Here is a 12,990-nt window from a genome sequence, read left to right on the forward strand (position 1 = left end):
TGCTAATGTATCTGCAAGAAATACTCTTGACAGGTACTGCTGTTTAATAGCTAATTTAATTGAAAGGAAGGTTGAAACTTGCAGTAGTAGTGAAGAAGTGTTGTTTTCCGTGCTAATAAATTGAGTGTGGGGACAGAGATTGATGCTGAAACCTGTCAGTGGGCCAGGAGAGCTTCTCCTCCATGGAAGAAGGACTGAGATTGATTGTGTCATAACGCCAAACTTTGGCCTTCTAATCATGAAAGATGAACAGCCTTGCTAGATCTCGGGTGCAAGTACTGGATGCCATTACTCCTGACTGAGGCTGGCTCATTTAATATTCAGCAGGGCCCTCTGCATCTCTGCCTTTTAGGGATGTACATCCTGGACAAGCTAAGGGCCAGAATCTGCCATCTGCCAAACTCGTGCTCCCATGATGGAGGGGGACATCTTAGAAGTACCAGGCTGACCAGTCTGGAGTTTAAACTAAAAGAAAAGCCAGAATTGTGGGTGAAGAACTGAGCTGTGAAACAGTATTACCCCACTAAAACCAAAGTTATAATTACTGATATGTATTTTGTTTTTGGATAAGGGTTAATAGAAGTGGTGAGAAATAGAAGAAAGGGAATCTTTGTCTCAAACATTAAGGACTTTGCAGTAATTCTTTTTGGTAGAGGCTGATCAACTGATTTTCAATTTCCTGTTCTTAATTTCCTAATTAAACACCTCCAAAGAGTGCGTAAGTACTACAGCCAGAAAAGTTTGCTAAAACTTAATTATGAAATATTAATGTTTAGTTTCTATCACAATAGCTTTTTGCTTTTTGTACATTAAGTTAACCACACCAGTCTGTTGTAATGTGATTGGCATAGCGTAATAAACAATTTTGTTTTTGCAGCAAGCTCGAGGCAATCTAATAAGTAAGAGTTTACATTCACAGCCTGCATTCCAGAACTTAATTTCTGTAACAGACGATATAATCCTCTCTATTGCATCTATGGGCTTATAAGATGAGGAAAGAAAGTTTCCTGCAGGATCACCGATCGTGTCTGAAATCATCGCTTGCCATTTTTCTTGAGAAAGGAAAATGTCTTAAATCTCAAATCAAAAATGACCCAAGTTTCTTCCAAAGCTGGTCCAGTAAAAAAAACCGAAGTTACGACGGGCATGCTGCAGTATTATAAAATGATCAAGGTCGACAAATCTTCAGAATTCTTTCAGCCGTTCCTCCTGAATGGGACTAACGTGACAGTGTTCACAAATGTCTATGGCGAAGTGCACAAATTGAACTATAAGACAGCCAGCTACTGTTTGGTGAATAATGTGATCAGCATAAGCCTCTGACAAATACCTCCTCAAATGAACTTGCCGTTTCCTTGTGACATTGCTTTTTCCAGCCAGCTTAGCACCAAAAAAAATAAAACGCAACACACAAGTATTAGCATTAATAGCATGTTTCAGAGTTGCATTCATCCAGTGGCAGGGTTATGAAGTAGGCCGCTAGTTATCCATACTTAATAAAGGTCCCATAAACAATGAAAATATATAGAAATTTTCTAAAATATATTGTAACAGGTAGGTTACACTGGGTTACACTGAATTGAGGCAATGCTTTTGTTAACATATATAAAATATAATACTTTGCTTTACATTACATGTAGACGCTTTTACTCATTATAAAACACAGGTCCGATAAGTACAATACTCATTATAAAACACAGGTCCGATAAGTACAATACTCATTATAAAACACAGGTCCGATAAGTACAATACTCATTATAAAACACAGGTCCGTTAAGGTACAATACTCATTATGTAACTGTTGTTCATAGCCATTAAGTCCAGTTCACATAGTAAGCATAGGTTAGGTAAGAAAGTTATGGCAAGTCAAACTAGGAGGCATGACGACAAGCTACAACATCAAGATAATGATACAAGCACAATATAAGTGCTAGATGGAGGTACAAGTGTAACATAAAAAGTGCTACAGGAACAAATTATAAGGATGCAAATGATAAGAGCAATTCTAGATTTGGGAGTGCCCTGAAGGTACAGTCTGAATGAAGAGATGCATCTCCAGACCATGGCAGAGGACGGGCAATGATTGATTCCTAGAGGAACAGGGAGTTCATTCCACTATTGGGGTAGAGAAGCTCTGTAAAAATATATTGTACATTTCTCATAGAACTTAGTCAGTGCAATGTCTGTATCTCATTGGGGTGTGTGTTTACAGAAAGTACTTCCAAGTATGATCAGAACAGCCTTTCAAAACTTTACAAATCAAGAATTTCCTTAAGTTGGACATTTATGGAAATATATTGTGTTGCAAAAGAAACTGTTGTGAGTCAAAAGGTGTTTTTTTTTCCATTTATTTGAGAGCATTTAAGTCACAATATGTGGCTTTTTCCTATAAAATGAATGCTTCCATTCAGCTATAAACAAAGAGGAGAGTTTATTTTTATCTTTTTACGAGGAAGAAAATAGCACAAAAGAACAGGGGATAGTTTCCTTGATTCTGCACATCCATGCTTAGTGTGATAAAGAAGCACCTGTACAACAAGCATCACTGCAGATGATTACCTGAGTCTTTGCCACATACTGTCATAAAGACGTTCACTGCAGCCCATTATGTTTTGCCATCCACTGAGATGTCGGTTGGCTAGATGTGAGCCTCTTACGGTGTGCTGGATGAGCTCTGTTTGGATGCTGCAAAAGCTGGTGCAAGAGTGCAAGCAGCTTGAGTGCTAAGATTGGAGTTTTTCAGCCATGTAACAGCATGAAACGGCAAGGTGGTTACGGAAAGGTCATTACAGCAAGGTGGATACAGCAAGGTGGGTACTGCAAAGTCACTACAGCAAGGTGGTTACAGCAAGGTCATTACAGCAAGGTGGTTACAGCAAGGTCATTACAGCAAGGAGGTTACGGCAAGGTGGGTACTGCAAGGTCATTACTTTAAAGATACTTTATTAATGTTTTCACTACTATAGGTAGCCTTGACAGCTTCCATCTGGACAGTCTGTGCCTCCCTACCCATTTCACTACCCTGCCCCCCAAGTTCCTAGTTTAAATAATCCTGTGCTAGAGACTTGAGGGGTAGGGGGGATAGAGAGTGAAATGGGTAGGGAGACACAGACTGCCCAGATGGAAGCTGTCAAGGCTACCTATAATAGTGAAAACATTAATAAAATCTTTTTAAAGCAAAATTTTAGTAAGGTTGGCTTGGGATGGCGGGGAGTGAGGGAACAGGAGAGGATGTGTAGAAGTAATAGTCTGAAATGTCTTTGTTTAAATTCTAGAAGTATAAGAAAAAAAGTTTGGAAATTGAGGCTGATATTAATAGTAAGGGCTATGACATAGTAGGGATTACAGAGACATGGCTGGGGGAAGAGGATAGGGATGAATATAATATAGAAGGGTATAAACTTATTAGAAAGGATAGCTCCAGTAAGAGAGGTGGGGGTGTGGCTCTATATGTAAAAGATTATCTTACTGTGCAAGAAATTCCAGAAATTGACCAGCTCTTGCCTAGTGAGGATATTTGGATTAAGCTCATAGGGGAACATGAGAAGGGGCTTAACATAGGAGTGTGTTACCGACCGCCAGCTTCAGACTGTAGTGTGAATACAATGCTCTTTGAAAATAGAAAACAAGCTTGCAGAGGAGGTGAGACGATTATCATGAGCGACTTCAATTACCCCAGTATTAATTGGGAATTGGTGATAGGACAAGGAAAAAGGGAGGAGGAATTTTAAATGACTTTTTTTAGCGCAGTATGTCAGACAGCCTACAAGACGGATATCAATTCTAGATCTGGTGTTATGTAATAACTCTGACAGAATTTGTAGTATAGAATTAATGGAACCACTTGGGATAAGTGATCATTCCACAATTAGGTTTTATGTATTTTGACAAACTAAGAGGGCCCCATCTAACTCCAGGATTTTAAATTTTAGGCATGCCAACTTTAAAAAGATGCGATCATAATTAAGTAAGGTAGACTGGGTGCAACTTCTTGATTGCAAGACTGTGAATGAAAAGTGGGGCAGGTTCAAAAGGGTTATACTTGATGCACAGTGTAAATTCATTCCAAAGGTGTGGAAAAGTAAGTTGAAAAAGCAGTCTCCACAGTGGATGAATAAAGCTATATGGAAGAGTTTGAGGAAAAAGAATAAACTGTTTAAGCTATATAAAAATGACAGTACTGAGAGTAATAAGGCTAAATATTGTAGTATTTGTGCTAAGGTTAAAAAAGAACTAAGAGTAGCCAAAAGGCTTTATGAAAGGTAAATTGCAGAAGATGCTAAATGTAATCCTAAACGATTCTTTCAATACTGTATTAGGAAAAGGAAAGTTAAAGAGGAGGTCAAGGGCATTAAAAATAATGACGGAGCGCTGCTTTATAAGAATAAGGATATTGCTGATGCCCTAAATGGCTACTTTGTTGAGAGTTTACCAGAGAAGAGCTTACTAACAGGCCGGAAGGCATATTCAATACATGAATATTAATGTTTTCGCAGATATTGAGATAGGGGATATAGAAGTATTAGATAAATTACATAAACTAAAGACAAATAAAGCAGCAGGCCCTGATGGCATATACCCAAGGGTACTAAAGGAGTTAAGTGAGATCATTTTTAAACCACTGGCAAGTATTTTTAGACAGTCTTTAGAAACTACCGAATGACTGGAAACAGGGTATTGTAATACCAATATATAAGAAAGGGGACCGTACTGATCCAGAAACTACAGGCCTGTCAGTTTAACTTGCATCAGGTGTAAAATACTTGAATCTATCACTAGAGACAAACTAGAATTATTTCTTGAAAATAATAACATCCTAAGGGATAGCCAACATGGTTTTTGCAAGGGAAGGTCATGCCTGACAAACCTTTTGACATTCTTTGAGGAAGCTACCAAGTGTCTGAATGGGAGCAGGGCTTATGATATTATATAATTAGATTTCTGAAAAGCATTTGATAAGGTACCACATGACAAACTCATTATCAAAATGAGGACAGTAGGAATTACAGGAGGCATTTCAGAGTGGGTTCAGAACTGGTTACGGGATAGAACACAAAGGGTAGTAATAGGAGGGATCGGATCAATGCTGGGTCCACTGCTCTTTCTCATTTACATAAATGACCTTGACACAGACATTGAAAGTACACTAGTTAAATTTGCAGATGATACAGAACTGGGAGGTTTAGCCAGTTTGAAAACAATTTGAAATCTACTAAAGTAATCCAAGAAGATTTAAACAGAATCCAGAAGTGGGCAGAAACCTGGCAAATGAAATTCAATATAACTAAATGTAAAGTTCTACATGTGGGGAATAAAAACATAGGGCAGGATTACTTTATGGGCAAATGTGCACATGTAGAAAAAGACTTCGGAGTAATAGTTAATCAAAGCCTATCAGGGTCTGGTCAATGTGCTGTAGCAGTAAAAAAAAAAAAAAAGCCAACAGGATGCTGGGATACATAGCCAAGATTATTGAGTATAAATCTAAGGAGATCATACTCATCCTATACAATACCCTTGTCAGACCAAGAGTATTGTGTGCAGTTCTGGAGACCGTACTATAAGAAAGATATAGAGGCACTGGAAAAGGTCCAAAGACGGGCAACCAGATTGATTCCAGGTATAAAAGGTAAGTGTTGGGAGGAAAGGCTTGAGATGCTTGGACTTTTCAAGCTTAGTAAAAGGAGACCTAGGGGAGATTTGATTGAGGCTTTTACATTTATTCAAGGGATTAACAAAGTGAACTACAGGAAATTATTCAAGTTGAGTTCGGTTAGCAGAATGAGGGGGCATAAAACTGGCAAAGGTTAAATTTCACACAGACATTAGGAAATATTTTTTCACATAGAGAGTGGTTAATGTGTGACATAGCTTGCCTGGACATGTAGTGGAGGCAGAAACACTGGGGGTATTCAAGGCCCGGCTTGATACAGTGTTAGATACTATCTAGCTTTAAGGTAAACTAAGCATTAAGTATAGTTTAGTGGTAGGAATAAACGAGCAGTGTTGGGCTGAATGGCCTGTTCTAGTCTTATATTGTTATTACAGCAAGGTGGTTACAACAAGGTCATTATTATTCCCATCTCTGAATTCGTGCTTGTGCTGAGCGTGTGGTGCAGGGGTTTAATTTTATGGGGGCCAAAGTGTTTTTGGAGTGTTTGGGATAGATGCTGATAGTGCTAAAAGCTCACTGTGGCAGACTGAGCTTATGGGAGCGCGGAATTCCCAAATTCAGTCACCACTTCCCATTCAGCAGGCTACCGGGAGTCACAAGCCAGAGGAACTTCCATCGACTGAAGAAAATATCCTCCAAGGTGCAGTTGTGCTCTGCAAGACATTTCCTGTTAAGCTTTGTGAAAGAAGCAAGTGTGAAAGAAGAAAAGGAAGGCACAATGGCAAAAAAAACCCCAGTAGCAAGTAAAATATACATAGCTGGACAGAAGTGTGGAAGAGAACGTAAAGAAACCTTTTTCATCCACCTGCAGACACCTGTCACAACAAACAGCAGAAATACAGAAAGAAGACAGATGATCCCAGAAAGCTTGGCATAGAAACGTGGCCAGTGGAAAAGGTGTCCTGTGTGACTAAACGTTAAGGGTTAAACTGTTTGCTGTGAATGTAGGCTGGACCCTAAAATATAGTGGAGAAAGTGTAGGGTTTGCCTTCACTAAGGTTTAGAGTGGGTATAGCGCATCAGATGTTCTGTCAGTTGCTGTTAATGAGAGATACACCTCTTATCACTGACTGAGGCAAGCCTTCTTATAGTGCTGCGTGACCTGTCGTGTCCTCAGTGCTCACTGGCTCAGAAGAAGGTATGCTGGAGGACAACACATGAGCTGCAGTTCAGGTGACACAGCAGCAACCTGGGAGGCATTACTGGAGATTCTGAATGGAGGAGAATGCAGTTACTGCCCAGCGGCTAATGAACTTATCGCCACAGCTTGCGCTTTGGGTTTGGGTTTGGGATTGGGATTGGGTTTGGTATGGGTTTGGGTTAGGGTTTGGGTTTGTGCTTTGGGCTTGGGTTTGGATTTCGGTTAGTGTTAGAGTTTGGGTTTGGGCTTGGGTTTAGGTTTAGGTTTAGGTTTGGGCTTGGGTTTGAGTTTGAGTTTGGGTTTGGGTTAGGGTTAGGGTTAGGGTTAGGGTTTGGGTTTGGGGTTGGGTTTGGGTTAGGGTTTGAGTTTGGGTTTGGGTCTGGAGAGCGCAGACCAGCGCAGGCAGCAGTGATGTCAGCTGCTGATTCTTATCACCATGTGGCTCATGAGCCAGGCTCGCAGAGGCATGAGTCAGAGGAAAACGATTCATGCCCAGCTCAACAGGCGCATATGCAGGTACCGGATCAGTCAGCAGGGGTCACTAGTGAGCAGTGGGGCACTGTAAACCCAGCCTCCTAAAGCCCTTCCATCCCTTGCTGTTTCTAGAGTCAGTTGCCTGTTGGCCTGCAAGCCACAGTCAACTCTGGCATGTTACAAATCTGATACCAGCCCTGTGGAGGGGGGCGGGTGGGGGGGGGCATCCGTGCTCAAGTACAGTGTCAGAACAGGATGAGCCACCCAGCAACCCAGTAACTTGTAACATTGCATATAAACCTGTTTGGGTCTCAATGTTGTTTTGCCTGTTAAACCTGTTAATGCAATGAGCAGAACTCTTTCCCTCACAAATCTGCTTCGTACACAAGGTACCTATGAAACAATTAAATGTGTGCACAGCCTTCTCTGTCCTGAGAAAAAGGGTGACAAATTGTTCCAAAAACAGAAAGACTAGTTATCACCCTCCATCCAGCAGGACAGCAAAATAGTTGGAAAGAGTGAAAAATAATTTAACTAAGATGTAATTAATTGTTGAATTCAATTTGGTACACTTATCAAAATTATGAAACAACCAATCAAAATTTATTTTACTCATCATTTGTATTGCTAGTGAATTTATTTATTAAAGCATCATACTAACAAAAATAAGTTGAAGAAAAACATTTATATTATGAATATTATTCGTATTATTATTATTTTACAATTTGGAAGGCTGTTCTGATGATATTTACACATAATGACATTATTGAGACAAAAAAATTACAATAAACTAATTTTTATTGGGAAATACTGAATGACTATATTAATGTATTACAAATTGCACCTATTACTGACATGTTTCAATTGGATATATTTTAAATAAATAGAATATATGTTTAAGCAAAAATATATTTGTATTAGGAACTTAATTTAGAGTACCTTAATATATACACATGTATTATGTATTATTTAAATTACAGTACATTTTAATACAAAGCACAGCTGCAATCATGCATTTCTTACTTCAGGAGTTAAAGGAGATGTAAGGATGGCCAATACAAGTATTAAATTAACTGCTCAGTCAAACTAAAATATGAACTCAGGTTACACACGGTTACTGCATGACCCCAGGAGCCTTCATTGTGTAATGAACAATTTAATAAATAAGTGTACTGAATGTTGAAATCTGAATTACTGAATGTTGCTTTCTTCCCAAGAATTCACAACTGGCTACTCACATACTGACATACTCACATAATCACATACTCACATGATCACATAATCACACTGATCCTTGGTCATGTGTGAAAGCATCCATTACCATGGCACTAGTGTTGTAAGAATCTAACCTGATGCCATTTGGTCTTTATAATGATGCTTCTAGGGTTCAAAGGAAGCTAATGCAGTTGCATGACAGATGGTAGGATGGCAACTTTCTTATCTAGAAGCAATAAGAAAGTTGCATACATACATGCTATAACCTGTCAAGCAAAAGATCCACATAATTAATGCCCAACATGAATTAGCAAATCAACATTCATGTAAGTGACTGTCTTTTCAGTTGGAAAATCCTGTGCAATGGAAATAAGTGTATTGTTTTCTCGGTATTTCTGAAGTCACAATCACAATATTTAAGACATAACTGAAGGCTTGTGATCAGATTTATTGCCACATTAAAAATAAGAAGGGATTGAAGAAGTTTACTTAATTTGATGAAAGAAAATGTTGGAATGTAGTCATCTTAAATTTTTTTTGCAACTTTTACAGTTTATATTTAGTTTATTCTGCCATTGCAGTAATACGTGTCTAAAATGTGTAGGTATGAATTGCAGAACAGGGGCAGCAAACGTTGGTGCAATTGTAATGCAACTGCTTAGTTGGACAAGCCAACCATTTGCCAATCATGTGTAAAGACTAATTTTTTTAGCTTGCTTATGTAATTTAACATATATACCTTTTATAACTATTGCTGTTCTATTTCTAAATGCATATTTTTAGGAGGTAAAGTGCTTTGCGCACTGAGAAAAGCCTGAGAATCTGTGGATTGCATAGCCATTTGTATTGCAAGCTGGCATTTTGGAGATCTGTGATGTTTGTGAAATGCCTGTAACATTGCAATTTGTGGTAGATCGTTGAGGTTAAAATGAGTTTAAATTATTGGATAATTGGATGATTACTTACAGATGTGCTTTTAGGCTTGTGATGTAATGATCTGTTGAACTGATAGCATTTTTACATCCTGATGTTGGTGATTTTCAAATAAAAAATATTTTTAAGTGCATAGAGATAAGATTTTGACTTTTTTTGTTGTTGCTTTTATTAACAGACCTTTAATCAGCACCTTTTTGGGTGTTCTCTCTTGATTGTGGCACAGTAACTTTAAGAAAGCAGAAGCAGCACTTCCTGTAGCCCTGATCCTGCACCTATTAAGCAACACCGTAAGCCACATGTCAAATTGATTTGCTAAATGCTGCATTCCATGGGATTCCCAGCCTCTTCAATGGGGAAGCCTCAAGTGACTCCACTGTCATGCTCAATATGTGGAACGTATGGATTTTAAGAAGACTAAATTGTAGACCTCCAAGCTGTCTCTGTTTAACAGGTTGTGTCCCTGCTCTTGATTGGTGGACTCAGAGAGATGTGAATAAGAGGAAGCCTGTGATACGCTCATGCTGCTAAACCTGGACTGCAGCCCCCTTTCCCTTCATCTGTAACCCTGGTGGGAGGAACAGATTGTGAATAATCTCTAAGAACAACAGCTCCTTGCAGATTAACAGTAATTCCATACGGTCTCCCTGAGGCCCCTGGCCTCATGTCAATTTTATGTCTTTGAAACAGTCAAGCCCCCATCAAATGCTATGCATTTTCTTATATTAATGTTCATCTTGTGTCAGTCTCACAAAGTAGGGTCATAACATAAAAACTGTTGCTGAAATGATATTATATTACATTACCTGGCCTTGCTGTGCATTGTAACTTAAGGCTACATAGTAATAATAAAATATTCGCGACTGCAACCCAATCTGGAACTATTTATAACAGTAGCAATGGCTTTCTGAACTGTAGCCCTACTACTAAACTCTGAATTGAGGATATGTGGCCAGTAGCTACAGTTCAGGCATGCTGGAACTCTCACGATGTGAACGAGGACGTCGTTGGCGGCGGGCGCGTTCTCTAAACTTTCTCGTTCACACACATCACCAGCAAGGGCGATATTTGCGCGCTCCCGTCACTGTCTGGCCATTGAAAACAAAGCTATCTGCGCGATTTCCACTACAGCCGAGGGAATACGATAGAGGAATATTTACATATAGACCAAGAAACACAAATGAAAATGGATTTACAGCGAAAATAGGAACCAGCTTGACCGGGGCCTGCTTGGAGGGCACACAGACGGCAGGACGCTCCCGAAACGGAGAAAATTTGAGCTTTTTCCGGAGTGCTTTGTTATTAGCTAGCTAGCTTTCTAGCTAGCTAGCCATCATTGTCATTTTTGTAGCTAGCCTGCTAGCTATCTTGCTGAAAGCGAGAGAAACACCGCCATGTTGTTATCAAAGAGCGAGTGTTAAGAAGCCGATTCTTGAATTAAAAACGGGATATCCCTGCACCCTGTCCACTGGTTTGAAACAGGGACCCCGAATCAGTGCTGCAGCCGCGGATCCCTCTATTGTCGGCGACATGGCGGAGCAGAGCTACTCTTCTTGGTGAGTGCGCATAGTGCGACCTGTGTTAACTAGGGACACTGCTATGATGTCGGGAGCTGGCCAGCTGAGATAATCATCGCGTTTGTTTTATTCCATTTTTCACTATAGCCGTGTTTTTAACATGCGGTAGCATGGCATTGTCAACGGCGAGGTATTATTTTCCTGTAGTTGGCCGGAAAGTGCCGCTCGATTAGTTAGCTGTTGATTAGCAATGAGGAGCGAGCGAGCTAGCTATCTAGTTCGGTATCCGACGACGTAGCTACGGGCTAGCAACTGTGGCTGCAGTAAACAAAGAGAGGTGTTCGCAGTTTAGCTAGCTAGCAGTGGTAGCAGTGCATCCCAAGGAACACGCCTGTAGCATTAAAAGCTACAACGAAAATCGTATCTCAGAGTCCGATAAAGATTGTCGTTTATGACAATCTGAAAACGTAGCTGCATAGCGAGCTAACGTTAGCTAGTTAGATTGCTAAACATTCTGATACGGTAGCTCGAATCAATTGCTGTAGACACTAGCTAACGCTAGTTAGCATAATATGCATAGGCAGTGAGTAGCTAATTTATCTATAGCTACGGTATTGCCAATGTATGATTTTTGGCACCAATCAATATTTGTGTATCTAATTTTGTTGCCTAACTGCATGGTACCAAATGAAACGAATGTGTTCATTGAGATCGCTAGCAAGCATATTGGCTAGCTTCTTTCTACCTCTCAGTTTTCATTCCAGGGCAAAGCTAGTTATGTGGTAGCTGCATTAAAATACGTGCTGTTATTTCTAGTTACTCTAACCAACTAGTTAGCTCCTAAGTATCAGGTTAGCTGTAGCTGTGAACGGTGTCCAGGTGTGTTGATCTTTAGGCTAGCGTTTATATAGAAAATGTGTTTGTTTGATTTTTGTCAAATAGCGTTATATTTTGTCGCATATTTTTTGCCACATGCCGATAAATGGGCATCTTAAAAAAAAAAAAAAAATTTTTTTTAAAAGATTAAAAAAAACAATAGTTGCACTACGAGTTCGTTTTGCAACTGGAAGTGAAAAATGCACAATTCTTGGTTTGCACTAGCTTTTTGGCTATCCAGCGTGCTATGTGTTGGCTAATGTTATATTACATTTGTATCTACCAATTTTGTCGAAACAGTAATGCGTGCTTATTAGAACGAAACGGCCACTAAAAATTTAAGATTTTGAAATAGAATTAGCACGCCACTTAATCCTGTATATAGTGGCAAGCTTTTTGGCTATTCAAAAAAAGACATCTGAATGAGCGATTCAATCCAGTTTGGTTCATTGATCTTGATTCTGAAAAGATGTGATCAAGACACCCTACCAGTCGAGTAGCATGAGTAAAACACCGAAGACGGCCCGACCACATTACACCCATGTCACATTTCTTTAAGTAAGAAATAAGAGCAGGTTTCGACCATCAGTCTATGCGGTGAAACCTCATACATGTCATTGCCTTTGTATCTCACCAGTGCAATAGCTGGTCATGACTAGACTATGAAATGGTGCCGTTTGTTTTGTCTCTCTGTGTAAGTGTTCAGTTTTGATTATGGGGGCTAGTGCATAATTTGTAGCTTTCTGTCATTCCAGGAAAACCAAAATAGATGCATAACTTAGAAACATCTGTGAGTTATGTTTCTGTCTCAGCAACATGCATTGATTTGGAGTGAAAAAATGTGCAGTTTTTGGGGAGGGAGAAACAACAAAAAGAAAACAGGGCTTGCACTCTTTGGAGACTGATTGATTGCATTGGAAAAGCAGAAATTAGCAAGAGAAACAACACAGGCCCCTCACAAGTTGGCAAAGCCGTTATCAAGTGTCAGTCTCTCCCAGCTCTCAATAACAGCCATTTCTCCAGGCCCCTTAGTCAGAAGGACCCAGTAATTGCACGTGTCCACCAGCTATAGCCTTTAATATGTCTGGAAGCCAGTGTGGTTTCGGTGTAATGAAAGGATAAGGGGCTGGCCCTGATGTCACCTGCTGTGGCAGCACATT

At 39.7% G+C, this 12,990-nt stretch overlaps 1 protein-coding gene across 1 annotated transcript in view; it reads left to right on the forward strand.

Moving 5' to 3' along the window:
• The first annotated feature begins 10,476 nt into the window (after positions 1 to 10,476).
• sppl3 (signal peptide peptidase 3) overlaps positions 10,477 to 12,990 on the forward strand; it is a 51,109-nt gene continuing 48,595 nt past the window's right edge. Inside the window, exon 1 of the mRNA XM_035392228.1 lies at positions 10,477 to 10,993. Coding sequence (XP_035248119.1) covers positions 10,968 to 10,993 — 26 coding nt within the window. The 5' untranslated portion in view covers positions 10,477 to 10,967. The remainder of the gene's footprint in view (positions 10,994 to 12,990) is intronic.

The sequence above is a fragment of the Anguilla anguilla genome, chromosome 14 (genome assembly GCF_013347855.1).
Source record: "Anguilla anguilla isolate fAngAng1 chromosome 14, fAngAng1.pri, whole genome shotgun sequence".
Lineage (NCBI taxonomy): Eukaryota > Metazoa > Chordata > Actinopteri > Anguilliformes > Anguillidae > Anguilla > Anguilla anguilla.